Source organism: Sorghum bicolor, chromosome 4 (genome assembly GCF_000003195.3).
Source record: "Sorghum bicolor cultivar BTx623 chromosome 4, Sorghum_bicolor_NCBIv3, whole genome shotgun sequence".
NCBI classification, from domain to species: Eukaryota; Viridiplantae; Streptophyta; class Magnoliopsida; order Poales; family Poaceae; genus Sorghum; species Sorghum bicolor.
In genome coordinates this window covers 11009640-11035399 of record NC_012873.2, presented here as the reverse complement: position 1 = coordinate 11035399, position 25760 = coordinate 11009640, and the positions used below count along the sequence as shown (strand labels likewise).

At 45.6% G+C, this 25760-nt stretch overlaps 3 protein-coding genes and 5 non-coding genes across 16 annotated transcripts; 6 read left to right on the top strand and 2 right to left on the bottom strand.

Annotated features, from left to right (window-relative positions):
- Positions 450 to 3107, bottom strand: LOC8059041 (probable inactive dual specificity protein phosphatase-like At4g18593). 2 transcript variants are annotated; one of them, XM_002451833.2, is made up of 5 exons: positions 2893 to 3106; positions 1825 to 1892; positions 1259 to 1742; positions 1001 to 1169; positions 450 to 860 (listed from the first exon to the last, which is right to left on the bottom strand). In XM_002451833.2, exons 3-4 carry the CDS (start codon positions 1668 to 1670, stop codon positions 1015 to 1017), a joined length of 567 nt encoding a protein of 188 aa, XP_002451878.1. In that variant the 5' UTR covers positions 1671 to 1742; positions 1825 to 1892; positions 2893 to 3106; the 3' UTR covers positions 450 to 860; positions 1001 to 1014. The 2 variants fall into 2 exon arrangements, with proteins under 2 accessions (XP_002451878.1, XP_021313802.1); XM_021458127.1 differs by having other exon boundaries at positions 450 to 1169; positions 2893 to 3107.
- Positions 4025 to 21919, bottom strand: LOC110434304. 8 transcript variants are annotated; one of them, XR_002451721.1, is made up of 7 exons: positions 21468 to 21919; positions 21251 to 21356; positions 19034 to 19122; positions 17748 to 17845; positions 16861 to 16949; positions 13254 to 13458; positions 4025 to 4641 (listed from the first exon to the last, which is right to left on the bottom strand). XR_002451721.1 is itself a non-coding variant. In XM_021458143.1 (7 exons), the coding sequence occupies exons 1-7, from the start codon at positions 21560 to 21562 to the stop codon at positions 4630 to 4632; spliced, it is 561 nt and encodes a 186-aa protein (XP_021313818.1). In that variant the 5' UTR covers positions 21563 to 21918; the 3' UTR covers positions 4025 to 4629. The 8 variants fall into 8 exon arrangements, 4 of the variants coding, with proteins under 4 accessions (XP_021313818.1, XP_021313817.1, XP_021313819.1 ...); XM_021458143.1 differs by lacking the exon at positions 13254 to 13458 and adding an exon at positions 4792 to 4863 and having other exon boundaries at positions 21468 to 21918; XR_002451723.1 differs by lacking the exon at positions 13254 to 13458 and having other exon boundaries at positions 21247 to 21356; positions 21468 to 21918.
- Positions 12746 to 12817, top strand: TRNAQ-UUG. Its single transcript has one exon. It is a non-coding gene; the product is annotated as a tRNA-Gln (tRNA).
- Positions 13773 to 13844, top strand: TRNAQ-UUG. The gene has a single exon. It is a non-coding gene; the product is annotated as a tRNA-Gln (tRNA).
- On the top strand, positions 15256 to 15327 carry TRNAQ-UUG. The gene has a single exon. It is a non-coding gene; the product is annotated as a tRNA-Gln (tRNA).
- Positions 17192 to 17263, top strand: TRNAQ-UUG. Its single transcript has one exon. It is a non-coding gene; the product is annotated as a tRNA-Gln (tRNA).
- On the top strand, positions 19364 to 19435 carry TRNAQ-UUG. The gene has a single exon. It is a non-coding gene; the product is annotated as a tRNA-Gln (tRNA).
- LOC8059039 (late embryogenesis abundant protein At3g53040) lies at positions 22283 to 24422 on the top strand. The gene is made up of 2 exons (XM_002453577.2): positions 22283 to 23866; positions 23958 to 24422. The coding sequence occupies exons 1-2, from the start codon at positions 22418 to 22420 to the stop codon at positions 24138 to 24140; spliced, it is 1632 nt and encodes a 543-aa protein (XP_002453622.1). The 5' UTR covers positions 22283 to 22417; the 3' UTR covers positions 24141 to 24422.

The window sequence follows — 25760 nt, the reverse complement described above, 5'->3', positions numbered from 1 at the left end:
TGTTTTCGTAAGGATGGCAGAAGCTTTGCTCCAGGTTTTATTACATGAAAAAAAGGGAAAAAAGTATTAGCCCTTTTCTAAGAAAAAAAATGCAAAACGAACCATGCATTACATTGTTAACTAGTAAAAGACAAAAAAGAAACAAAAAAGAAAACCACACATTAGCTCCGTTCCAATCCCATAGCTGGCTTCGAGAACCTTGCGGCTGTTTGGTTGGAGTCTCGGCGCCAAGTAACTTGGCCAATCATCCATCACTATCCCAGTTCTTCCAAATCTAGCACCTAGGATTGTTGTTTGGTTTGAGTATAGTTCATAGTGTGTGACCCAGTGTTCCAGTAATAATATTCTTTTGTCTACCTAGAATTGTATTCAAACATATAGCCAACTTGAATCAGAACAGTCTTATTTCAAGATATTAGACATCCACATCACTCGTCAAAGCTGATATAGAGAGAGAAGAAACTGACGCCAGCATAACATGGATATGCTAATAATTCACCCAATCCGGCAACCTCATAACAAGTTACCAGCGGATCAGCAATGTAGTATCCATCTCAAGGAAATAGACACACTGATTACATGGATCATATCATACCCATCTCAGGACAATAGATCACGTCAAGAGATTTGCCTTATCATATGAATTCACCAAAGAACTAAGTAGCAGGGCAAAACAAATCAGTAAACTGAGGGCCCGCCTAATGCTTCCTAGTTTCAGTTTTTTTTTAGTTGTTCCAACTTGAGGAGCCGTTTGGTTTGAACGATTCTGCACGTCATCCATTCACAGCGCTATTGAATGTCGTTGCCTTTGCCTTGCGCCCAACCAAACAGCTCCTTGGTGAAACCCATGTCCTGATGCTCTGGATGAGATCATCAGCAGCAGATTAAACAGCTGATAACCACTTAACCAACTACCAGAGTGCCTATACATGTCTAGACGATCTGTTTCCTAGCTACATATATATGTTGTAACATCACTGCTAAGGGGTTAAAACTTCACCTAATTGCCTGGTGTTACATTGAACATTTGTCGATCTTGCTTTTGGTCAGCTGAAATGCTGGAATCACCCAGGCTCCACAGCTGCACTGCATACCAGCCCAGTTGAATTGTCCCAGACGAGCTTTGCATCCCATGCAAAAGAGCTTGTTCGCAACATATCCTTCTTCCACTGCAAATAGAATACAGAGCAGATGATAACATCAGAGATTCGTGACAATGCTCTAAAAACAAGAGGTACATCATGCATGGAAAACTGACCAGTTTGCATCCACTTCATGGGCTCAACGAAGATGCATGGACATTCTGTTTTTTTGCCATCCTCATTCACATTAGACTGTTTTCCTGCTCTGAAGCTCTTGCCACCCGCACCTACTTCATGGGTAACAACAAATTCTTGTGTTGCAAGCATTCTCCGGCATTTTCTGCAGCGGTAAATAACACCTGGATCAGAAGTTTGCTTCTCTGGGTTAACATCAGATTCTGCAGCTGCTTCCTGGCATGTTTCCGTAGGTTCTTCATTAACCTCAAAGCCTGCCTCTGGAACAGCTTGCTTTTCTGGGATAATATCAGTTTCCACCATTGCATCCTGACATGTTCCCACAGGCTCTTGGTTAACCTCAGATCCTGGAGTTTCATCAGTTTCCTTTTCTGGGTTAACATGATTTTCCATAGGATTTTGACTGATCTCTGGTCCCAGCTTCTAATGAATCCCCAAGTTGGGCGTCTTACTGGTTTCCATCTCCTTCAAGCCACACAATATTGGTTGTACTAAAATTTGCATACATGCAACAACCCTAGAATAATAATATATAAAGTAAACTTACCATGCTTTTTAAACTTGAAATTAAAGCCTCCATAAGTGTGCAGAAGTTTGATTTGATATTGCCCACACCTGCAGTGTTAACAGAAACAATAAGAGATCTGAACAGCCTTGTAATACATATAAAGCAAAAAAGTTTCATACAGACTGCAAATTAAACACAAATGTAGAAATGTAACTGCTAACATATAATTGAGAATGACAAAATTACAAAACTTAATGTTCAGCTATCTAAGCATCATTTGCAATTAATTCCATGGTTTATAGAAAAATAATTCCATAACTTGCAGAGCACATCCCTTCTGGTTATCGTGACACTGGGTTGAGACTACTGAAGAATATTCAATCTCTGAGCGTATTAGCTGAGATTCTGATAATTTAAGTCATCATGCAGTAATGCCAAGCACACAAAGTGTTCAAGTCATCAGAATGTAGTCTTCCCATTAGACTGTAAATTTAGCAATGCTGTCCACTGAACCAAACAGATTTGTCAGCATATGTGCCTAAAAGGAAATCCTTAATCTCCTGTTATCATAATATCTGGTGTGCTGAACAACATAAGATGGGCAGGAACCGGAATTTGGGATAGCTACTACAATAGGCAAGAAGAAATAAAGCCTACAAGATCTTTGACAACAAATTTAATCTCTCATAACATTATCAAAGTCACTCAACATTATTGCTGGTGCAGGGTATTTTGTTTTAGGAGGTAACTCTTTTTTTTATTTGATCACGCTGTGTAGTCCACTGCTATGCTACAGCCTACCAAAAATGCTGGCAAATCCAATCATCGATGTGCAAATCAACCACAACACCATCAAACCCACGTTTTATATATGCCTTTGTGTTCTGCTAAACCAAAGCAATTCCCTGTCAATTGGTTTGCATATAAAACAAAAAAAATGTATAAAAGTTCTTCCTACGGATTCAGCCGTTACCTATTGCCAAACAGAACGAAGTGAGGCACAATAGAAGTATACACAGGGAACTCGATCAGATATACGAATACAAATAGCCAAATTGCTGAAGTTAGGGTTCTCGGTTCCGCAGGGAAGAGAAGGGGCGGGCATACCTGGTTGTTGCTGTCGACGGGGAAGGGCCTGGAGAAGGGCCCGACGGATACTGGGCACCTGACCTAGGCCGTGGCGGCGACGGCGTGGCGGCGGCGGTTGCCCAGTCGTGCGACACGTCGGCTCGTCGCCCAAAGAAAAGACGGTAGCGGGAGCGGGCTGGAGGGTGGAGGCCGGTTAGCCCTCTGCCCTCCCCTCTGGCGTGTGGAGCCCTGCGCCCTTGTGGCCGTATCCGCGGAGGATAACGTGGTTTTCCTTAAATAAATAAATAAAAATCTAATTTCCCTTTTCAATTATCACGAAAGTCAGTTTTTCACCCTAAACTAGAAAACCGACCGGATATAACTCCTCTCCCATCTTTTCAAATGAGACCTATGACCTCCTTACCTGTTTATATGGTTTTTCTTTATATATATATATATATATATATATTTATTTATTTATTTATTTTGGCTATGTCTTTGAAAAATTATAAAATAGAAAATCTAATTTTTTGAACTCCATATGAGTAAATCTATACATTAAACATATGATATGACATGCTTTAGTATGAAATTTTCTCTCTAGCTTTAGATCTATGTTTTTTTGTGGTTAATTCATAGATGCAGTTTTCGTGGTCCTATTGTGGTGAAATTTTTATGGTGAATAATCATTATATGCTTGAGATGTTGTAGAATTTTCATACTCATTGGATCATGTATTATTAATTTATAGACTTATTTAGGTTTATGCTTATTAAATAGTTTTAAAATAATTAAAAGTGTGTAAAAATAGAAAATGTATGTTCTCTGTGTAATTTTCCTTATTTTACTATAATTATTATGTTAAGTGGTCACAAAATATAACAATAGTAATATTACAGACTTTTTTTCCCTTTCTTTTGTGATAGTTTTTTTAGTGGCTTCTTTTGTGATAATTGAGAGAGATAAAGTAGACTTTTATTTTTTTTTCCTTTCCTCCTGACCGAGCCCAGCACAGGCCCATTAAGGCATAGCCCATTTAAGGTTAATCCTGTTATTAATCGTACCACTAAAAGCATAGCCGATTATTTTTTATTACGAGCGCGGTTAGATTAGGAGTTAAAATAGTTGTTAGAAGAATGTTCTTTTATCCTGCCAAAATATCAAGACTGGCTTTATCAAAATGCTGAAGATGCACTGTTTTGCGGCTTGCGGAGCCATCAGTTCAGCATATTGCCCTCAAAGATGAGAGCAATAATTAACATGTCGCAACATCACTGGAACATAGCTAACACAACAGAGTGAATTAACTGAAATTACTGGGATTTGATGCAGATACTTTTCTGCAATCCATTCAGCATCTCTCAATTATATGCTAACTGATGTTCATTACAGTTCCAGATAATAGGACTACGATTTGGTTGCAGACTGATTCCAGTGGCTATAGTATCAAAAACGAATAAACGATGATCAGGCGCTGGGTCTTATCTCCTCTGACACCTCTTTCCTTCTCCATCTGTTTTGTTTCTTGCACTCCAAACAGGGGCTTAACTCGTCTCAAAATGATCTATCAGGTATCGAATTGGCAAAGTTCGAAGCCATAGACCACAGTTTGCTGAGCCCCTGGGCGTTCTCCAATCTGAATTAGTATGTTCATAGGATGAACTGGAACTGTTTTGTTTGCGCAATCTTTGTGCCTTCAGTAGGTCATAGATCCCCAATCAATTGCACAGGAGTTGAGTAGCACATCTCTCCGCAGCAGTACCACTCTCATTTGACTCAGCTCAATATCTTCATGGAAAAAACAATAAATTAGCTGGATCACCCACCAAAACCACTACAAGAAAAGTGCATGTATGCCACATCAAAAGAGAACAAATAGTTGGTATAAGATTAAAGATTTGTTGGTCAGTTGGTCTGGCAGGTTGCATAATATGATACCGTATTTCTAATCAAGAGCACCATCAAGCCATCTAAGACAAAACCATCCATCACCTTCCAAACGGTACATTCCTGATAATTTGCCAAGCCATTAGACAGTAAATGCTCAGTTCCCACAGTAACACTGACAGATAATTTTCAGGACAGTAAAAATGCAATCGACAGAAACTTGGAAAAAGCTAGCCCATTCTCTATCTTAGATTTTCTAATGAACGACCAGACTAAAACCATTATTTCTGTGCAAAATCAGGACAAAATTCAAGCAAAAAAATTCGGTGCGAACAACTGAGGAAATGTAAAGTGCAAGTTAATTCTGCAGTCTGACAAAATGCTACCAGACTTCAAATGAACAATATTAAAAAAAATTAAAAAGTGAACATTCATTTTTTTAATCAAATTTGTTCACAGATATTTAGCCCTTGGACAACATACAATCTTTGATAAGCAATTATGATCATCAATTTCTATAGCAGTACATTAGTTAAAAGTATAGAAAATATTATATTATGACAGCAATTCTCAGACTATCAAATGGTCCTATCTCCATGTGATTATTCAAATAGTTTTCAATGTATTACTGATAGAACTAAAGCAAGTTCAACACATCATGTGTTTCTGAATGGAGGGTATAGCCAACAATAATTCTCATTCAAGCCATTATACTGCATTTCTTAAAGAGTTTGTTAACATGGTATCTAATACGCAGAGTGAGACTGTGAGAGGCATTAGCAGTCCCATAATCTTGAAGCATTCAAAATCTGTAATGGGCCGTTTGGATCCTCTCATTTTGGAGGAATTTGAGTATACTTAATGGATAATAAGGTTATTTGTCTTGGAATCTGACATTCCATAACTTTCCCAAATTCAAATACAAGCCTATCTCAAATTCATAGGGCGGGAGATGAAAATTGATTCTATAGATCACCATGTTATGTTTCTACTCTCCAACTTAGAGCACACACACACTTCTACTCATTTCCCTATTTTCCCTATAGTAGAAATGCAACATATAAGTATCTCCCTTGTATGGCTAACAATAATATACAAATATATTCCATATACAACCATATTATCTTAATTAATCTGTGCCTAAATTATTCAATTCCAAGGATCCAAACGGGCCTAATGGAAATATTGAATCAAAAATAGGAAAATCAAGTAGCACTGCAATAACTATGCTTGAAACTCTATATTACAAAATGTGATAATAGTCAGATGCAACAAGATCCCACTTCACACCAAGACAAAATGACATGCTACTTAACAGACCATCTACTACAACCACAAGCTCAATACAGAAATGGAAAGGAAATATTTAACAAAAGAAAATTATTAATTTAGAGGGACATTGCTTCTTCCTTCAAATCCACTTCTGTGGCAGAACCTCCTAGATTATATGGTCCACATGCTCAGGTCATTGTCTCACATACCTCTGACAGCTTTGCATGAGTCCCACATAACCCCAAGGTCGTGTCGGGTGTGCCTGTTAGAGTATATGAGTATGAGGCCCATGAGGCTAGGCCCATGAGGCCCATGTATCCCTAATTATATGGCTACCCTGGTTAGGGTTAGCCCATGGAATGAAACCCTAATTCCAATATGGTATCAGATAGCTTCCTCCCTCCCTCCAGCCGCCAGGCGTCCACCTGCGCCGCCGCCGGCCGGTGAGCCTCCCCTGGGTCGCCGCCGCGGGCGCCATGGCTGGCCAGCGGCCTCCCCACTTCCCTCCCCTCTCTTCCTCCTCAAGCTGGGCACACATCACAGCCATGGCCGCCCCTCCTCCTCCCCGTCAAGTCGCGGGCGCGGGCGCGGGAGCAGCCCCCTGCGCGAGCGCGGGCGTAAGCGCAGCCCCCTGCGCGGGCGCATGCGCGGGCTCGGGCGCGGGCGCGGGCGCAGCCCCCTACGCGGGCTCGGGCGCGGGCGTGGGCGCAGCCCCCTGCGCGGGCGCGGTCAGCCGTCGTGCAGCCGACAGCGTGGGCCAAGCACGGCCTGCAGCGGTTTTCCCAGGCGCTGCTGTGGACTTTTCCAGCACCGACTCCGCAGGGCGCCACCAGAACCAGCAGCATCTCCACCATGGCGCGGGCGACGCCGCCCCGCCTCCTGTGCCGCCCGACTCTCTTCTACACGCAGCGGCCTCCGCCCTCGCTGCCGCCCTCATCACCGCCCGGGCTGAGCGGGTGTTGGGGGGGCCGCTTGCCACATGCCCGGGGCTCAATGCTCCCCTCCCTGGTGCTGCTGCCGCCGCCCGCATCGCTGCCTGTCCCGCTCCTCCGCTGCCGTCGTCTCCTCTTGGCCCTCCTCCCTCCGAGCCGAGCGAGGGTGGGGGGGGCCGAAGTGGCAGCCATCGCCGTCGACGTGGAAACAGTGAGCCTCACCCACCGGCGGCGGTGCTCACTCCTCCGGGGGCCCGACCTGTTGGTGGGGACCCGGCGGCATGGGCATCTTTCCACAACCCGTGGTCGCGGGCCATGTGGCCTCTCCAGGCTCCCGGCGGTGCAACTCCTCGCCCGGCGGCGGCCATGCTCGCTTGTGCTCCTCCAGGGTCTCTTTCCGCATCTCCTGGGGCCCCACCTCCCGCCGTATTGCCCAGGCCTGTCGGTTGGGGCCCGACGGCCTTGGCCAACTCTTTCAGCGCCATGACTCCGACTCCTCCTGTCGGGCCATACTGGGTCGCCGACTCGGGAGCCACTTACCACACCACTCCCGACCCGAGTATCCTCTCCTCCGTTCACCCTCCTTCCTCTCATCCTTCGTCCATCATGGTCGCCAATGGCTCGTGTCTTCCTGTCACCTCTGTGGGTGCCGCCGGCGCTCATGGCTCCTTTCGCCTTCCCGACGTCCTTGTTGCCCCTTCTATGGTTCACAACCTTCTTTCTATTCGTCGGTTTACAGCTGACAATTCCTGCTCGGTTGAGTTTGATTCCTCTGGTCTTACTGTGAGGGACTTGGCATCCCGGCGACCTCTTCTCCGTTGCGACAGCACGGGTCCCCTTTATACCCTTCAGTTTCCGACCTCTGTGTCCTCTACCTCGCCTCCTGGTTTGTCAGCTGCCTTTACCACGACACCTTCCTCCACTATCTGGCACCGTCGTCTCGGCCATCCTGGTCGTGATGCTTTGACACAGCTGAGTCGTAGTTCTGACATTCGGTGCCCTCGGACTCACGATGAGCCCTTGTGTCATGCGTGCCAGCTGGGCCGTCATGTCCGTCTTCCTTTTCAGTCCTCTTCTTCTCATGCCTCTCGGGTGTTCGATCTTGTTCACTGCGACCTTTGGACTTCTCCTGTCCTCAGCATTTCTGGCTACAAATACTATCTAGTGGTGGTCGATGATTTTTCTCATTATTCTTGGACTTTTCCCCTGCGTGCCAAGTCTGATGCTTTCCCCACTCTTCTCCACTTTTTCGCCTGGGTGTCTACTCAGTTCGGCCTCACCATCAAGGCCGTCCAGTGTGACAATGGCCGGGAGTTCGATAACTCCACCTCCCGTGCCTTCTTTCTCTCACACGGTGTCCACTTGCGCATGTCTTGTCCGTATACCTCCTCCCAGAACGGCAAGGCTGAGCGCATGATTCGCACCACCAACGACACCATCCGCACCCTTCTACTGCAGGCGTCCCTACCCGCTCGCTTTTGGGCTGAGAGCCTGCACACCTCCACCTATCTCCTTAACCGCCTTCCTTCCACTGCCTGTCCCGCTCCTACCCCTCACCATGCTCTGTTCGGCACCCCTCCTCGGTATGACCACCTTCGTGTCTTCGGGTGTGCGTGCTACCCTAACACCACGGCCACTGCTCCACACAAGCTGGCACCCCGTTCGACTCTCTGTGTCTTCCTCGGGTACTCCCCGGACCACAAGGGGTACCGGTGCTATGATCTTACCTCTCGTCGCGTCCTCATCTCTCGCCATGTGGTGTTTGATGAGTTTGTCTTCCCTTTCTCCACCACCACCACACCGGCTTCCGCCCCTGACCTCGACTTCTTCTCGTCGTGTCCCGCTGACCCGGTGGCCCAGCCACCTTTACTGTTTCCTGCAGGATCTGCTCCACCGAGGTCTTCGCCGGCATTGTGCCCCGGCTCGCCGCCCACCAGTGTGGCTTCGGGCTCTGTGCCTTGCACGGGTCCGTTGGCCACGCCCCTCCGGGTGGTTCCTGCTACACCTGACGCGGGCCCAGGGACGCCGGTGTCTGTTCCTCCGGCACCCTGCACCCAGCCGGTGCCTGTTGCGCCCCCGGCGCGCTTCGCCCAGCCGGTGCGCGTCTACCAGCGCCGGGCGCGGCCGGTCCCGCCGCCTCCACCACCGGGGGTGGCCTCTACGCCCCTGCCTCAGTCGCCACCGTTGGTGTCTCCTCCACCGCTGACACCACCGTTGGTGGTCTCCTCTCCGCCGGCCACGCCTACTCCGCCACCGTGGGCACCGACTGCACGTGTTGTGTCGCCGGTGTACCACCCGCCGATTCTTCACCGCGACCCGCGTCATGTCCACCCGATGGTGACGCGGCACGCGGCTGGTACCCTGCGGTCCCGGGCTCTTGCGGCGATGCCCGGCGACTCGCAGGTCTCTCTTGTACCCTCTTCCGTCCGCGCCGCCCTGTTGGACCCTCACTGGCGCCGCGCGATGGAAGAGGAGTACGCGGCGCTACTCGCCAACCAGACTTGGGATCTGGTGCCGCGTCCGTCCGGCGCCAATGTTGTCACCGGCAAGTGGATCTGGACTCACAAGCGGCGGGCTGATGGCACCCTTGAGCGATACAAGGCTCGTTGGGTTCTCCGGGGTTTCACTCAGCGCCCTGGGGTCGACTACGATGAGACCTTCAGTCCTGTGGTGAAGCCGGCGACTGTCCGCACAGTGCTCTCTTTGGCCCTTGCTCGCTCTTGGCCGGTGCATCAGCTCGATGTGAAGAATGCTTTTCTGCACGGGCATCTTACTGAGACAGTCTACTGCAGTCAGCCAGCGGGATTTGTTGACTCCTCTCGTCCGGACATGGTCTGCAGGCTCAACAAGTCTCTCTACGGTCTCAAGTAGGCCCCTCGGGCATGGCACTCTCGGATTGCTGCTTTCTTGGTGACACTGGGGTTTGTGGAGGCCAAGTCAGATACGTCCCTATTTATCTACCACCATGGAGCCGAGACTGCGTACCTGCTGCTCTATGTTGATGACATTGTTCTCACAGCTTCCAGTCCTTCACTACTGCGCCGCATCATCAGTGCTCTTCAGCTGGAGTTCCCTCTGAAGGATCTGGGTGTCCTCCATCACTTTCTTGGCGTCACTGTTGAGCCTCGTCCCACTGGGCTTCTTCTACACCAGCGGCAGTACACTCTTGATATCCTGGAGCGAGCAGGGATGACTGGCTGCAAGCCCTGCCCCACTCCGGTTGACACTCAGGGCAAGCTGTCAGAGGCCGAGGGTAGTCCAGTTGCAGATCCCACTGCGTACCGGAGTCTTGCTGGTGCACTTCAGTACCTCACTTTCACCAGGCCGGACATCACATACGCCGTGCAGCAGGTCTGTCTCCACATGCATGATCCTCGAGAGCCCCACCTGACTGCTCTCAAGCGCCTTCTCCGCTACCTCCGCGGCACCGTCGACTACGGGTTGCTCCTTCACCGGTCTCCTTCCACCGAGCTGGTCGTCTACACTGACGCTGACTGGGCCGGGTGCCCGGACACTCGGCGCTCTACCTCCGGCTACGCCGTCTTCTTAGGCGGCAACCTCATGTCCTGGTCGTCCAAGCGTCAGCTGGTTGTCTCCCGCTCCAGTGCCGAGGCGGAGTACCGCGCTGTTGCTAACGGCGTGGCTGAGGCTTCCTGGCTCCGGCAGCTCCTCGCCGAGCTTCACAGCCCCCTCTCCAGGAGCACGCTGGTCTACTGCGACAACGTAAGTGCGGTGTACCTCTCCACCAACCCGGTCCAGCACCAGAGGACCAAGCACGTGGAGATCGACCTACACTTCGTCCGGGACCGGGTCGCTGTCGGCGATGTTCGGGTCCTCCACGTCCCGACCACCTCCCAGTTCGCCGACATCTTCACCAAGGGTCTCCCGTCCTCGACCTTCGCCGAGTTCCGCACCAGCCTCAACATCACCGGTGGCTAGTTGTGTCTGTGGGGGGGCTCGTGTGTTGTACCTCTTTTCTTTCGTGTCCAGTCTGTAAACTCCGCTGCGACGGTAGTTCAGACTGCGGGGGGATGTTAGAGTATATGAGTATGAGGCCCATGAGGCTAGGCCCATGAGGCCCATGTATCCCTAATTATATGGCTACCCTGGTTAGGGTTAGCCCATGGAATGAAACCCTAATTCCAATAGTGCCGATCAACCCAATAGCACCATGATCATTGGCTTGTCCGCAGAACCCAACACCGCGGGGTGGGCGAAAAGGAACACGCCCAAGATTTCAGGGATGGTATATTATCCTCTGGCGCTTTGGATCGCCACCAGAAGTTCTGAATGGTGTACCATTCTTCTTTTTGGCCTCCCGATCCAAATCTATTTAAAATCAGGTTGTCAAAAACAAAGCCTCTTAGTCCCAAGCAAGTTGGGGTAGGCTAGAGTTGAAACCCAACATGAGCCCCTAGTCATGGTTCAGGCACGTCAATAGCTGCTTTCGAAGCACTGCTATCTAAACAAAGATCTCTAGGTATATCCCAACTAAGGATGAAAACGGTCGGAAACGGTCGAAAAACTCCTAAATTGTTTTCTACTTTTACATTTGAAATACGAAAACGAAAACGGTAAAGTCGGACACGAAAACGAACGCGAACTTACGAAATATCGAGAATTTCGAAAACGAACCAATTCGAGCGGATTTATGTCGAACACGGTCGATATACGAAAACTCAATACGAAATACCGATATGTAGTACCAAGTGCATAACTAAGTATATACACGATCATGTTTAAGTGCATATAATAATTAAAAAGTGCATGATCCTTGGTCTTAGGTATTTAATACAATAGCCCACACATAAATAAGAACAAGCAATTAATCGCTAGCAGGAACACAGCTAGCCACCAGTAGAAAGAACGCAGATGCATGGTGAGTAGTCTGTAATTGGGCTGTGTGACTCTGCAGTTGACTAAATTCGGTTTAAACCAAATTTTGAATTCGAAATATTTCAAATTAAAAGTAGAAAAGTAGAAAACGGTCGAAAAATGTCTAAACTGTTTTCTACTTTTACATTTGAAATACGAAACATCTAAAATACGAAAGCGAAAACGGTAAAGTCGGACAAGAAAATACGAATTCGATCGGATCCAATATAGAAAGCGGTTCGGTTCGGTTCGGGATATTTCCGTTCCGTTTTCATCCTTAATCCCAACCCTTTAAATATCTTTTTATTACCCCCATGTCAGCTTCGGTCTTCCTGTACCTCTCCTCACATTAATATCTCGACTTAGGACTCCACAATGCACCGGTGCCTCTAAAGGTCTCCTTTGGACATGGCCAAACCACCTCAACCTATTGTGAACAAGCTTTTCTTCGATTGGTACTACCCCTAGATGGTCGAGTATATCATCATTCCGAACTCGGTCCATCCTTGTGTGACCACAGATCGAACACAACATACGCATTTCCACGACACTCAGTTGTTGGACATGTCAGTTTGTAGGCCAACATTCTGCTCCATACAACATAGCAGGTCTAATCACCGGTCTATAAAACTTGCCTTTAAGCTTTTGTGGTACCCTCTTGTCACAAACAAACCAGAACAGGCTGAATGCAGATATGGCAAGGAAAGGTTTGAAAGACATAAAATTAAATTGGTGTGAAATTGCACTTCCGTCGAATTCATTTCATAAACAATACTCAATAAAGCAGCAAGGCACATCAGTTAAAACATAGAAACTAGCTCGCTCCTAACATGTTTTTTTTTTGAATGGCTAGCGAAAGCACAAAAAAGAAGTGCTCCGGAGACGTGCTATGATAAATATATTATTCAGCGAGAACACACATAAATGGTTCCATGGTGTAGTGGTCATCACTCCAGACTTTGAATCTGGCAACCTGGGTTCGAATCCCGGTGGGACCTACTTTTTTTAACAGGGAAAGGATTTGTGATATTCCACTCAAAAGATCCAATCTTTTAGAAAATCCAGTCAGCATATCCTGGTTCACTTTCATGTGATTCATAAAGTTTGTCATCATCTGTTGCATGCTTAATGAGCTTGGGACAGAGAACATAGTAGGGATCAGCACGAGGTAGATTGGTTAATATTTGTGGCCTACCATCCTACAGGAAGGATTAAGATGGAGGTGATAAGAGTTGCGGGCAATACGGAACAAGAATAGGACGGCACAGCTGGAGAGAAACAACATACAAGAGAGAGACAAGAGATAAGCATGTTGGCTAGTGATTCTAAAGAGACAAAAGATAAGCAACATACATGAGATAGACGAGATATTTCCACATGACCAATGCAACTAGTTTTCAATTTGCTACAGATTTGTAAAGAAGCTTGACATACCATGTGTTTCTTAATACACAGGGTATTTTGCAAATACATCCCACCAAAGCAAAGATATTGTATTTCTTAATCAGTCTGTTGACATGGTACTTCCAATTGACAATGTGTGCATCATTAATAGGCCTATATCATGTAGACTCAAAAGCAGGAGCAGAATCAGACATAGTGAAACCCAGTAGCACTGGCATAACAATGTTTTGATTCCCTGCTAAAAAATGGTGAACATAAATGCAAGCCCAACAAATTCACACCAAAACATAACAGGCTGAACGCGGATATGGCAAGGAATTATTTAAAAGATATAATATTAAATAGGTGTGGAATTGCCCTTCTGTCGAATTCATTTCGTAAACACTACTCAAAAAAGCAGCAACGCGCATCAGTTAAAATATAGAAACTAGCTCAATCCTGACACATTTTTTTTCTTTTGGAATGGTTAGCAAAAGCACAGAAAAAAATAAAACAGTGATATGGAGGTGCTACAATAAATATATTATCCAGGGAGAACACACATAAAATGGTTCCATGGTGTAGTGGCTATCACTCCAGACTTTGAATCTGGCAACCTGGGTTCGAATCCCAGTGGGACCTACTTTTTTAACAGGGAAAGAATATTTGTGATATTCCACTCAAAAGATCCAATCTTTTGGAAAATCCAGTTAGCATATCCTGCTTCACTTTCATGTGATTCAGAAAGTTTGTCATCATCTGTTCCAGTACTTAATCTATTGCATGTTTAATAAGCTTAGGATATAGAATGTACTCAATGTAGTAGGGATCAACACGAGATAGATTGATAAATATTTGTGGCCTACCATCCTTTTTTTTAACCTAAAATACAGCAGGGAGGCCCCCACTGTAAAGTTTTATTGAAAGTTAATTGAAGCCCAACAACTGATCAAGAAACAACGAGAAAAACTGTACAAGAGCAGAAGGGAAGAAGGGGGGTCCGAGTTGGACCAGAGAAAAGACGACAACCGCACAACAGAAAAAATCCTACAGGAAGGATTAAGATGGAGGTGATAGGAGTTGCAGACAATATAGAACAAGAATAGGACAGCTCAGCTGGAGAGAAACAACATACAAGAGGGAGAGGAGATAAGCAAGTCGGCTAGTGATTCTCAAGAGACAAAAGATAAGCAACATACATGAGACAGGCGAGATATTTCCACATGACCAATGCAACTAGTTTTCAATTTCCTACAGATTTGTAAAAGAAGCTTGACATGACATTTATTTCTTAATATACGGGGTATTTTGCAAATACTGACCACCAAAGCAAAGATACTGCATTTCTTTTCTTTTCTTTTTTTTTTTTGAAAACCGCAGGAGAGCTGCGTTTCATTGTATTATAGAGAAGAAAATTAGGGTGGGTCCCCAACAAGATCCTCACTCATACGGGGACCAAATATGAGTGAGGCAATTACACACACACCTTTACTGGACTCATAGAAAACAGCTGAAGCTAGACCCTAACTAAGTAGCCCTAGTCAGCCAACGCCAAACCAAGCTCAAGGAGCTTCTTTGCCCCAGCCATGCACCAGAGACTATGTTCATTCTTTAGCTCACTCCAATTGACAATGTGTGTGTCATTAACAGCCCTATAATCATGATAGACTCAAAAGCAGGAACAGAATCAAGCATAGTGAAACCCAGTAGCACTGGCATAACTATGTTTTGATTTCCCTGCTAAAAAATGGTGAACATAAACACAAGCCCAACAAATTCGCACCAAAACATAACAGGCTGAATGCAGATATGGCAAGGAATTATTTAAAATACATAAATTAAATTGGTGGGAAATTTCCCTCCCATCCAATTCATTTCATAGATACCACTCAATAAAACAGCAACGTGCATCAATTAAAATATAGAAACTAGCTCACACCTGACACATTTTTTTTCTTTTGGAATGGTTAGCAAAAGCACAGAAAAAAAATAAAATAGTGATATGGAGATGTGCTAGGATAAATATATTATCCAGGGAGAACATACATAAAATGGTTCCATGGTGTAGTGGTTATCACTCCAGACTTTGAATCTGGCAACCTGGGTTCAAATCCCGGTGGGACCTACTTTCTTTTTTTATAAAAAGTGAATTGGTGATGTGTACTCAAAAGGTCCAACCTTTTGATTTTTGAAAAGTACAACCATATTTCTCTGGTTCACTTCTATCTGGTACTTAACCTATTATGTGTTGTATGATTCTAGGAAAGAGGAGGGAACAAGAGGTAGATAGGCATGTCTTAATGGTATTGTCCCTTTCATTCTGCAACTACGGTTGGGGTAGAGGAGATAGGATTGCACAAAATATGGAACAGGAATAGGACAGCTTGGATAGAGAGAAATGGGGCAAAATTTGGTTTTACCGGTGTGAAAAAAAACTTGGATAGAGAGAAATGGGACAAAATTTGGTGGGGGAAAGTGGGAGATGACAAAATTTGGTGTTTACTGGCCACCCAAAAGATAGTGGCACCTAGTTGTAGCATGCAACAGCAGCAATAGCAGGCACGTGATATCTAATTAGCGTTAATACCTTGAAAGAAGTAGAAGGATTTCCTAGAAAGCAATGGTGAAAAAGCTTGTGGATGTGATATCTAACTAGCATTAAAAAGTAATAAGCATACCATATGTTGGGTAAAACATCAAGGAGCTATAAGCACTGTGACATAGGACATCCTCCCTCCGTCCCAAAATAACTTTTGCATGTGAGTACATATTTTTATGAACTACAGAAGTGCCAAATTTCAGTTTTTTAACAAACGAAAACACATTTTTTTTTTGTTTTGGTTTCCATGTTTCCACCTAGTATGTTGTTTGCACCATACATTTTGCCAAACCCTTAAACATTCCTTCCAAAATCTTGTAGTCAAATACAAAATGATTCACGCAATGAGATGAAATTAATCATACCCTAAATATTTCGGCAATAAGAACAAAGAATGAAACCGTCACAAATATGTGAAAGAAAATGGAATGTGGCAATAGGTAGATTCAAGAGAGATGAGGTTAGTTAAGGACAGTGTCAAGGAAGGTTATGTACAGCACATCACCACCAACGGCCATACATTTGTGTTATAATTCTGGCCTCTGTTTTGCAGAATATTCCTAATTTTGTTATGTTTTGCAGAACATGATGCATATAACATTCCCAATTTTGTTACGTTTCATAGACCATTTTGCGTAGAACATTCCTAATTTTGATACAGAAGTTAAGTAGCTGTGAATATATTCCTGGGAATTTACATAAACAAACTGTGAAAATCACAAATGTTCAACACTATTTGTTTGGCACCATCGCGTTAGTTATAGTGTTCAACCAAAAGAGAAAATCTAATTCCACAAAAACAAGGAATCGTCTGCAAATGATTGTTCCAGTAGATATGATACGGATGTTTTCTTTTATCTGTTCTGTTTTAGTATATGAGCAAGGCACAAACAAAAATAGTACAAGATGCAGGAATCAACGAGGCAATAATAGCACCTTTAAAGCCTAACATGAATATGTTGGCATGATGGCACCAAAAAGAAGCCACCATATCAGGTACACAGAACATCTCTAGATCACAACAACAATGTTATCAAATAAGCATCCGGAATTACCTACCATGTCAAATTTTGAGCAGCGCCCAATGAAACCACAAGCTTGGCAGGCGCAGCGGAAACAAAGGTTGGCGTCGTCCAAAATACAACAATCTGTAAACACAATGAATCCTATCAATGAGGCAACCAACCATCCAGTTAGCACAAACTCTGTCAATCATGAACACTAAACTGCCTAATAACTTTAATTCCTGAACACTCAACTGCCTAATAAATACAGAAACTAGCTCACTCCTGACACTTTTTTTTGGAATGGTTAGCAAAAGCACAGAAAAAAAATAATATAGGAGATGTGCTATGATAAATATATTATCCAGGGAGAACACACATAAAATGGTTCCATGGTGTAGTGGTTATCACTCCAGACTTTGAATCTGGCAACCTGGGTTCAAATCCCGGTGGGACCTACTTTCATTTTTTATAAAAAGATAATTAGTGATGTGTACTCAAAAGGTCCAACCTTTTGATTTTTGAAAAGTACAATCATATTTCTCTGGTTCATTTCTCTCCGGTATTTAATCTATTATATGTGTTGTATGATTCTAGGATGGAGGAAAGAGCAAGAGGTAGATAGGTATGTCTTAATGGCATTGCCCTTTCATTCAGCAACTACAGTTGGGGTAGAGAAGATAGGATTGCACAAAATATCGAACAGGAACAGGACAGCTTGGCTAAAAAGAAATGTCATACATGTGACAAAGTGGGAGATGACAAAATTTGGTATTTTCTGGCCCAAAAGATAGTGGCACCTAGTTGTAGCATGCAACAGTAGGCATGTGATTTCTAATTAGTGTTAAAACATTGAAAGAAGTAGAAGGATTTCCTGCAAATCAATGGTGAAAACGCTTGTGGATGTGATATCTAACTAGCATTAAAAAGTAATAAGCATACCATATGTCGGGTAGAGCATCAAGGAGCTATAAGCACTGTGACATAGGACATAATGCATTATAACCCAATTTTTGACCATTTGCGATATGTTCCTTGAACTGGCAAAACATATGGTAGAAACCATATATTAGGTCAAAACATGGAGACCAATTCAAAAAAACGTGTTTTGGTCATTCAAAAAAAAATGGAAATTTGGTATCCGTAGTGCGTACAAATATGTACTCATGTGTGGGATGCAAACTTAAACTAGAAAGTTTCACATGAACATGACAAAATTCAGGTGCATGTGCACTAAAAGGCAAAATCGACAAAAATCCAGATTTTGTATTTTAGTGCACATGCTTCTAAAATTTTGTCATTTTCGTATGAATTTTTCAAAAGCAAGTTTGCATCTCAACTTTTGCATGTGAGTACATATTTTTATGCACTATAGAAGTGCCAAATTTCAGTTTTGTTTTAACAAACGAAAATACAACTTTTGTATTGGTTTCCATGTTTGCATCATACATTTTGACAAACCCTTAAACATTCCTTCCAAAATCTTGTAATCAAATACAAAAATGATTCACGCAATGAGATGAAACTAATCATACCCTAAATATATCGGCACTAAGACGAAGAATGAAACCGTCACAAATATGTGATAGAAAAATGGAATGTGGCAATAGGTAGATTCAAGAGAGATGAGGTTAGTTAAGAATGGTGTCAAGGAAGATTGTGTACAGCACATCACCACCAACGGCCACACATTTGTGTTGTTATTCTGGCCTCTGTTTTGCAGAACATTCCTAATTTTGTTATGTTTTGCAGAAAATGATGCATATAACATTCCCAATTTTGTTATGTTTTAGAGACCATGTTGCATAGAACATTCCTGATTTTGTTATGGAAGTTAAGCAGCTTTGAATATATTCCAGGGAATTTACACAGACAAACTGTCAAGCTCCCAAATGTTCAACACTATTTGTTTGGCACCACCGCATTAGTTATAGTCTTCAACCAAAAGAGAAAATCTAATTCCACATAAACAAGGAATCGTCTGCAAATGATTGTTCCAGTAGATATGATATGGATGTTTTCTTTTATCCGTTCTGTTTTAGTATAGAGCAAGGCGCAAACAAAAATACTATAAGATGCAGGAATCAACGAGGCAATAATAGCACCTTTAAAGCCTAACATGAATATGTTGGCATGATGGCACCAAAAAGAAGCCACCATATCAGGTACACAGAACATCTCTAGATCACAACAACAATGTTATCAAATAAGCATCCGGAATTACCTACCATGTCAAATTTTGAGCAGCGCCCAATGAAACCACAAGCTTGGCAGGCGCAGCGGAAACAAAGGTTGGCGTCGTCCAAAATACAACAATCTGTAAACACAATGAATCCTATCAATGAGGCAACCAACCATCCAGTTAGCACAAACTCTGTCAATCATGAACACTAAACTGCCTAATAACTTTAATTCCTGAACACTCAACTGCCTAATAAATACAGAAACTAGCTCACTCCTGACACTTTTTTTTGGAATGGTTAGCAAAAGCACAGAAACAAGTAATATAGGAGATGTGCTATGATAAATATATTATCAAGGGAGAACACACATAAAATGGTTCCATGGTGTAGTGGTTATCACTCCAGACTTTGAATCTGGCAACCTGGGTTCAAATCCCGGTGGGACCTACTTTTTTATATAAAAAGATAATTTGTGATGTGTACTCAAAAAGTCCAACATTTTGATTTTTGAAAAGTACAATCATATTTCTCTGGTTCACTTCTCTCCGGTATTTAATCTATTATGTGTTGTATGATTCTAGGATGGAAGTAAGAGCAAGAGGTAGATAGGCATGTCTTAATGGCATTGCCCCCTTTCATTCAGCAACTACAGTTGGGGTAGAGGAGATAGGATTGCACAAAATATCGAACAGAAATAGTACAGCTTGGCTAGAGAGAAATGAGATACATGTGACAGAAAGTGGGAGATGACAAAATTTGGTGTTTTCTGGCCACCCAAAAGATAGTGGCACCTAGTTTTAGCATGCAGGCACGTGATATCTAATTAGTGTTAAAATCTTGAAAGAAGCAGAAGGATTTCCTGCAAATTAATGGTGCAAAAGCTTGTGGATGTGATATCTAGCATTAAAAAGTAATAAGCAAAGCATATGTCGGGTACAGCATCAAGGAGCTATAAGCACTGTGACATAGGACATAATGCATTATAAGCCAATGTTTGACCATTTGCCATATGTTCCTTAAACTGGCAAAACATATGGTTCAAACCATATATTAGGTCAAAACATGGAGACCAATTCAAAAAATGTGTTTTGGTCATTCCAAAAAAAAATGGAAATTTGGTATCCACAGTGCATACAAATATGTACTCATGTGCAGGATGCAAACTTAAACCAGAAAAATTCACACAAAAATGACAGATTTCAGGTTCATATGCACTAAAAGACAAAATCGACAAAAATCCAGATTTGTCTTTTAGTGCACATGATTCTAAAATTTTGTCATTTTCGTATGAATTTTTCAAAAGCAACTTTGCATCTCAACTTTTGCATGTGAGTACATATTTTTATGCACTATAGAAGTGCCAAATTTCTGTTTTGTTTTAACAAACGAAAATACATTTTTGTATTGGTTTCCATGTCTCCACTAGTATGTTGTTTGCACCATACATTTTGCGTAACCGTTAAACATTCCTTCCAAAATCTTGTAGTCAAATACAAAATGACTCACGCAATGAGATGAAACTAATCATACCCTAAATATATCGGCACTCAGAATAAAGAATGAAACCGTCACAAATATGCGATACAAAATGGAATGTGGCAATAGGTAGATTCAAGAGAGATGAGGTTAGTTAAGGACGGTGTCAAGGAAGGTTGTGTACAACAGCAGCACATCACCACCAACGGACACACGTTTGTGTTGTTATTCTGGCCTCTATTTTGCAGAACATTCCTAATTTTGTTACGTTTTGCAGAACATGATGCATATAACATTCCCAATTTTGTTATGTTTTAGAGACCATGTTGCATAGAACATTCCTAATTTTGTTATGGAAGTTAAGCAGCTTTGAATATATTCCAGGGAATTTAAGCAGCTTTGAATATATTCCAGGGAATTTACACAGAGAAACTGTCAAGCTCCCAAATGTTCAACACTTTTTGTTTGGCACCATCGAGTTAGTTATAGTGGTTGACCAAAAGAGAAAATCTAGTTCCACATAAATATAAGAAATCGTCTGCAAATGATTGTTCTAGTAGATATGATATGGATGTTTTCCTTTATCCATTCTGTTTTAATGTAGAGCAAGGCGCAAACAAAAATACTATAAGATGCAGGAATCAACGAGGCAATAATAGCACCTTTAAAGCCTAACATGAAATATGTTGGCATGATGGCACCAAAAAGAAGCCACCATATCAGGTACACAGAACATCCCTAGATCACAACAACAATGTTATCAAATAAGCATCCGGAATTACCTACCATGTCAAATTTTGAGCAGCGCCCAACGAAACCACAAGCTTGGCAGGCGCAGCGGAAACAAAGGTTGGCGTCGTCCAAATACGACAATGTGTAAACACAATGAATCCTATCAATGAGGCAACCAACCATCCAGTTAGCACAAACTCTGTCAATCATGAACACTCAAGTGTGTAATAACGTTAATGAATCGAAAACCCTCAACGGGCTGCAGATTAACCTAGACGTGGCAAGGGGATCTGCGTCCGACCAACCGACAGAGGTGTGGCCGAGATGGGCGCCCGGCCGGAGAAGTCGTGGAGGACCGCACCGCATCTGCGGCAAGATCGACAAACCCAAACTACACTTCAGGGAGCGCGACAAGGGACCCCAGCGCCGCTGTGCACGCCGTGGGCAGGCAGCAGTTGGGGCGCCCCCTCAAACGGCCGTACCATATGGATGCGGCAGAGAGAGAGAGACCCCGTTAAATCTACGCCGCTCGCCTTCGTACGACAGGAGGCGGAAGCGCCATGGGTGTTCGGTGGTGAGGGCGCCCAAAGGACGACGGCCGTACGCGGGGTAGGGTTTGAAGGCAAAGCAGGCACCGACGAAACGGAGAGGAAGACAAAGAGCGACCGCCGGCGACGAGAGAGCCTTGGTGGCCGTCTCGATCCGTCTTCCCGTCGGCCCAGCAGCGCTAAGATAAATAGGCCGGCCCGGTAGTTTCAGCCCACGTTATCTTCCGCGCGACGTGAGAAGGAATCCGAAAGAGTCCGCATCCGCATGCGGACGACGGAGATGAGATGGGCTCGCAGTCGCACGGACTCGATCTGATGCGTGGGCGTGGCGGTTGGTGTTCGTGTCCCCTCGCGGCACACGCTGCGTGGCGTGGTGCTCCCCCTCTCGGTGAGCTCCCCTCGATCCCATCCGCTCCGTCGCACGTGGCAGCTCCTCCCGAACACGCGTCACGCTCCGGTGCCACGGCAACGTCGACGATCAAACCCGGGCCGCTCAACGCCAATATTATAAGCCATCGAGTGATCACAGCCGGTGACCATCAATCAGCTCACACACACGACCTCCGTTCATCAGCACGGTAGCCAAGGCACGCTCTACTCATCTTAGCTCTCGACGCGCCACTGCGGTCTTCGCCGTCCGGCCAGCTCGAGCGCTCGCCGCACAACACGTACAATGGCGTCACAGCAGCAAGCCAGGAAGCAGCAGCAGGCCGGCAAGGGCCACGAGGAGGCGGCTGGCCAAGGCCAAGGCCAGGCGATGAACCTGGAGGAGATCGGCAAGTACCGCGCCGAGGCGCAGCAGCGGTCGGCGGACGCCATCCGCGCCGCCGAGGACCGGTTCAACAAGGCCAACAACAACAACCAGCAGGCGCGCGGCGACGGGGCGCACCACGTGACCGCCACCGCGAAGCAGGGGGAGAGCCATGGCCACGGTAGCCACGGCTCTGAGTCCGAGGCGCAGCAGTGGCTGGCGGACGCCGCGGCCGATGCCAGGGAGAGGTGCAACAAGGCCATGGGGACGACCCCCGCCGCCGCCGCGCACGGAGGCAATACGGCGTCGGCCGGCGGCGCGGCTCCACACCACCAGCAAACCAAGAACGAGCAGGAGGGTGGCCGCCAAGCCCGCGGCCATCTGACGAGGCAGGACGAGATGGGGAAGCACGGCAGCGAGGCGCAGAAGAGCTCCACGGCCGAGGCCGCACGTGCCGCTGTGGAGAAGCACGACGACGAGGGCGGGGAGACCGGCGGCGCGACCGCGGGACACGGCGTGAAGGACACGGCGGCGCGCGCGGCTGGCGCCACGGCGGAGAAGACCCAGGAGGCCACGGGGACGGCGGCCGACTACACCAAGCAGACGGCCGCGAAGGTGAAGGATGTCACTGCCGGTGCGGCCGGGACGGCGGCGGAGTACGCGAAGCAGGCGGCGGTGAAGGCCAAGGACGTGACGGTGGGCACCGGGGAGACGGCGGCGGAGTACGCGAAGCAGGCGGCGGTGAGAGGCAAGGAGGTGACGGTGAGCACCGGCGAGACGGCCGCGGAGTACGCCAAGGCCGCGGCTGAGAGGGCCAAGGAGGCGGCGGCGGCGGCAGCGAAGACGACGGCCGGGTACACGCAGCAGGCGGCGGTGAAGGCCAAGGACGTGACGGTCTCGACGGGCGCGCAGGTGGCGCAGAAGGCGACGGAGGTGACGGCCGACACCGCGCGCAAGGTGGCGGAGTACGCCAGGGAGAAGGCGGAGCAAGGCAAGGAGCGCGCGGCCCGCGCCGTCGACCAGGCGGAGGAGCCAGGCCGCGGCGCAACCGCGCAGCAGGCCCAGGAGTCGGCGTCGCAGACGGCGGACAAGGCTCGCGACATGACCGGACAGCAGCAACAGGACAGTGCCACGGGCACCGCCGGCGACATGGCGCGTAAGGCCGCGGACACGGCCGTGCAGGCCAAGGAGAAGGTGAAGGGGGCAGCCGTGTCCGTGTTGCATAAGGCGGGTGACACCGCCGGACATGCCAAGGAGACGGCGAAGGACACCACATGGCGCGCGGAGGAGAAGGCAGGAGAAGTGAAAGAAAGTGCGTCAGGGACTGGCGGTGGCGGTGCGACGACGACGGCGACGACGACGAAGGCGAAGGTACGTGCACGCGCATGGTGGTGTTCGACGTCGCGTTTGTTCTTTTGGGCAAGCGTGTGCATACGTAGCTGACGGCTTAGTTGTGATGCAGGGTGGCGACGACGAAGGCACGACGGTAGTGGGCGACGTCCTGGAGGCGGTGGGCGCGACGGTGGTTGGGCTCGCGCAGCACGCCAAGGGGATCGTGGCTGGCGAGGAGGAGCTCGTCCCCGTCGGCGGCGAGAAAGGGGAGGTCACCGGAGGAGCCAAGGAGGAGAAGCGCAAGCTCGCTTGATGGAATGATGACGTGGAGCCGTTGCTCTGCTTTCTTTTGGGATCCCTGTACTGTACTGCCTTTTGCGACACGTTCAGCTGTGTATAGTAGTAGAATAATAACGTTGCTACTGTACGGGTGCTCCCCTGCGGGGTGTGAAGTACGATATACTACGAAGTATAGTGTTTTTAATGTATGACATGCGAGTTTTTGTACTTTTTTATGGTGTAGTGAAATAACGGTTACGGTTTGGTGGGGAAGTCGTGCTAAATAGGATCTGAACCTAATCTTACTTTAAGAGGTTATCTGAACCAAAGGCTAAATTTTGAGAGTAATTTAGATTTTCTTTTTTTTAGTTTTAGGCAACCTTTGACACGGCCTCACTATTATTTTTGTGTTTCACATTCGTAAACCCTAAACCGCTTTGTCTGGAGTTAAAGTTATTTTGGTAAATTATTTAGTAAATAATTTCATATATAGAGTTTCTTTAATATATTCTCAAAAAAATCCATGTAACATCCATCAAAACAAGATAAAGTCACTATTATTTGTTTTATCCTAGCTCAAATCTTTATAACTAAATCTATTATTTTTTATCCGAAGTTCCCTAGCTTAAACCTTTATAAGTGAAGTTACTATTTTTAATTTAACCTACCTCGAAGTTCTGTGAAAGCATGATGTTAAGGTCTTTCGGATGAAGCTGTTTGATAGAAAATGACTCCTAAAGGAGAAGCGGTGTCAAATAAAACTTAATATTGCTAGCAAGGTGTCTGTGTGTTGCACGGACAAAAAAATATCAAAACATTTATAGAAAATAAAAACAAGAATGTAATATTTATTTAGGCGGCTAATCTCCTTTACAGATAGAATTTTTTTGACAACTATGGATAGAAGACTAGAAAATCTATGTATTGCAATGGAAGAAAAAACTATAAAAAAACATTTATAGAAAACAAAGATAAGAATTGCAAAAGTGTGACCGTTGAGCTGTGTACAGTAGAATAACGTTGCCACTGTATGGGCGCTCCCGTGCGGGGGGGGGGGGGGGGGGGGGGGCGCAAGTCGTGTGACGCACGGGAGGCGCAAGTCGTGTGACCGTGTGAACTGCAATCGTCTGTACGTGCGTAGCTATCGATACAGTGTGTTTAACGTATGGTTGTTGGTGCTTGGTTTTAAACTCCTAATATAGTAAAGATTACAAAGAGATTCCGCCTTCACTCTCTTTACATGTTTACTACTGATTATCTGTCTTGCTTAAATTTACGGTCTATTAGGCACGTACGCACTTGTCTAAGGCTCATGGCTTCCGCTGGTATGAAAAGTCCGGACAAGGCTCATGGCTTTAAAAGTTACGACTGAAATTATTGTTAACGAATTTATAGTGAGAAAAACACTGATTAGGGCTTTGGATTGTTCTCTTCATTCTTCTTACGAGATGCATTACAAAATGTTAGGCTATATTAGGACTAGAATACTCAACTCTATTTTAACAAGTGTCTTTTGATCTCGCCCTTTTCTCAACATCAAAAGACCTAATAAGCTTAGTCATGCTAAATTCTTGTCTATTGCATTTCATAGAGAGCAAAATCTCTCCTACAATGGCAACACCGCCAGCCACAAACTTATCGACCACATATAAAA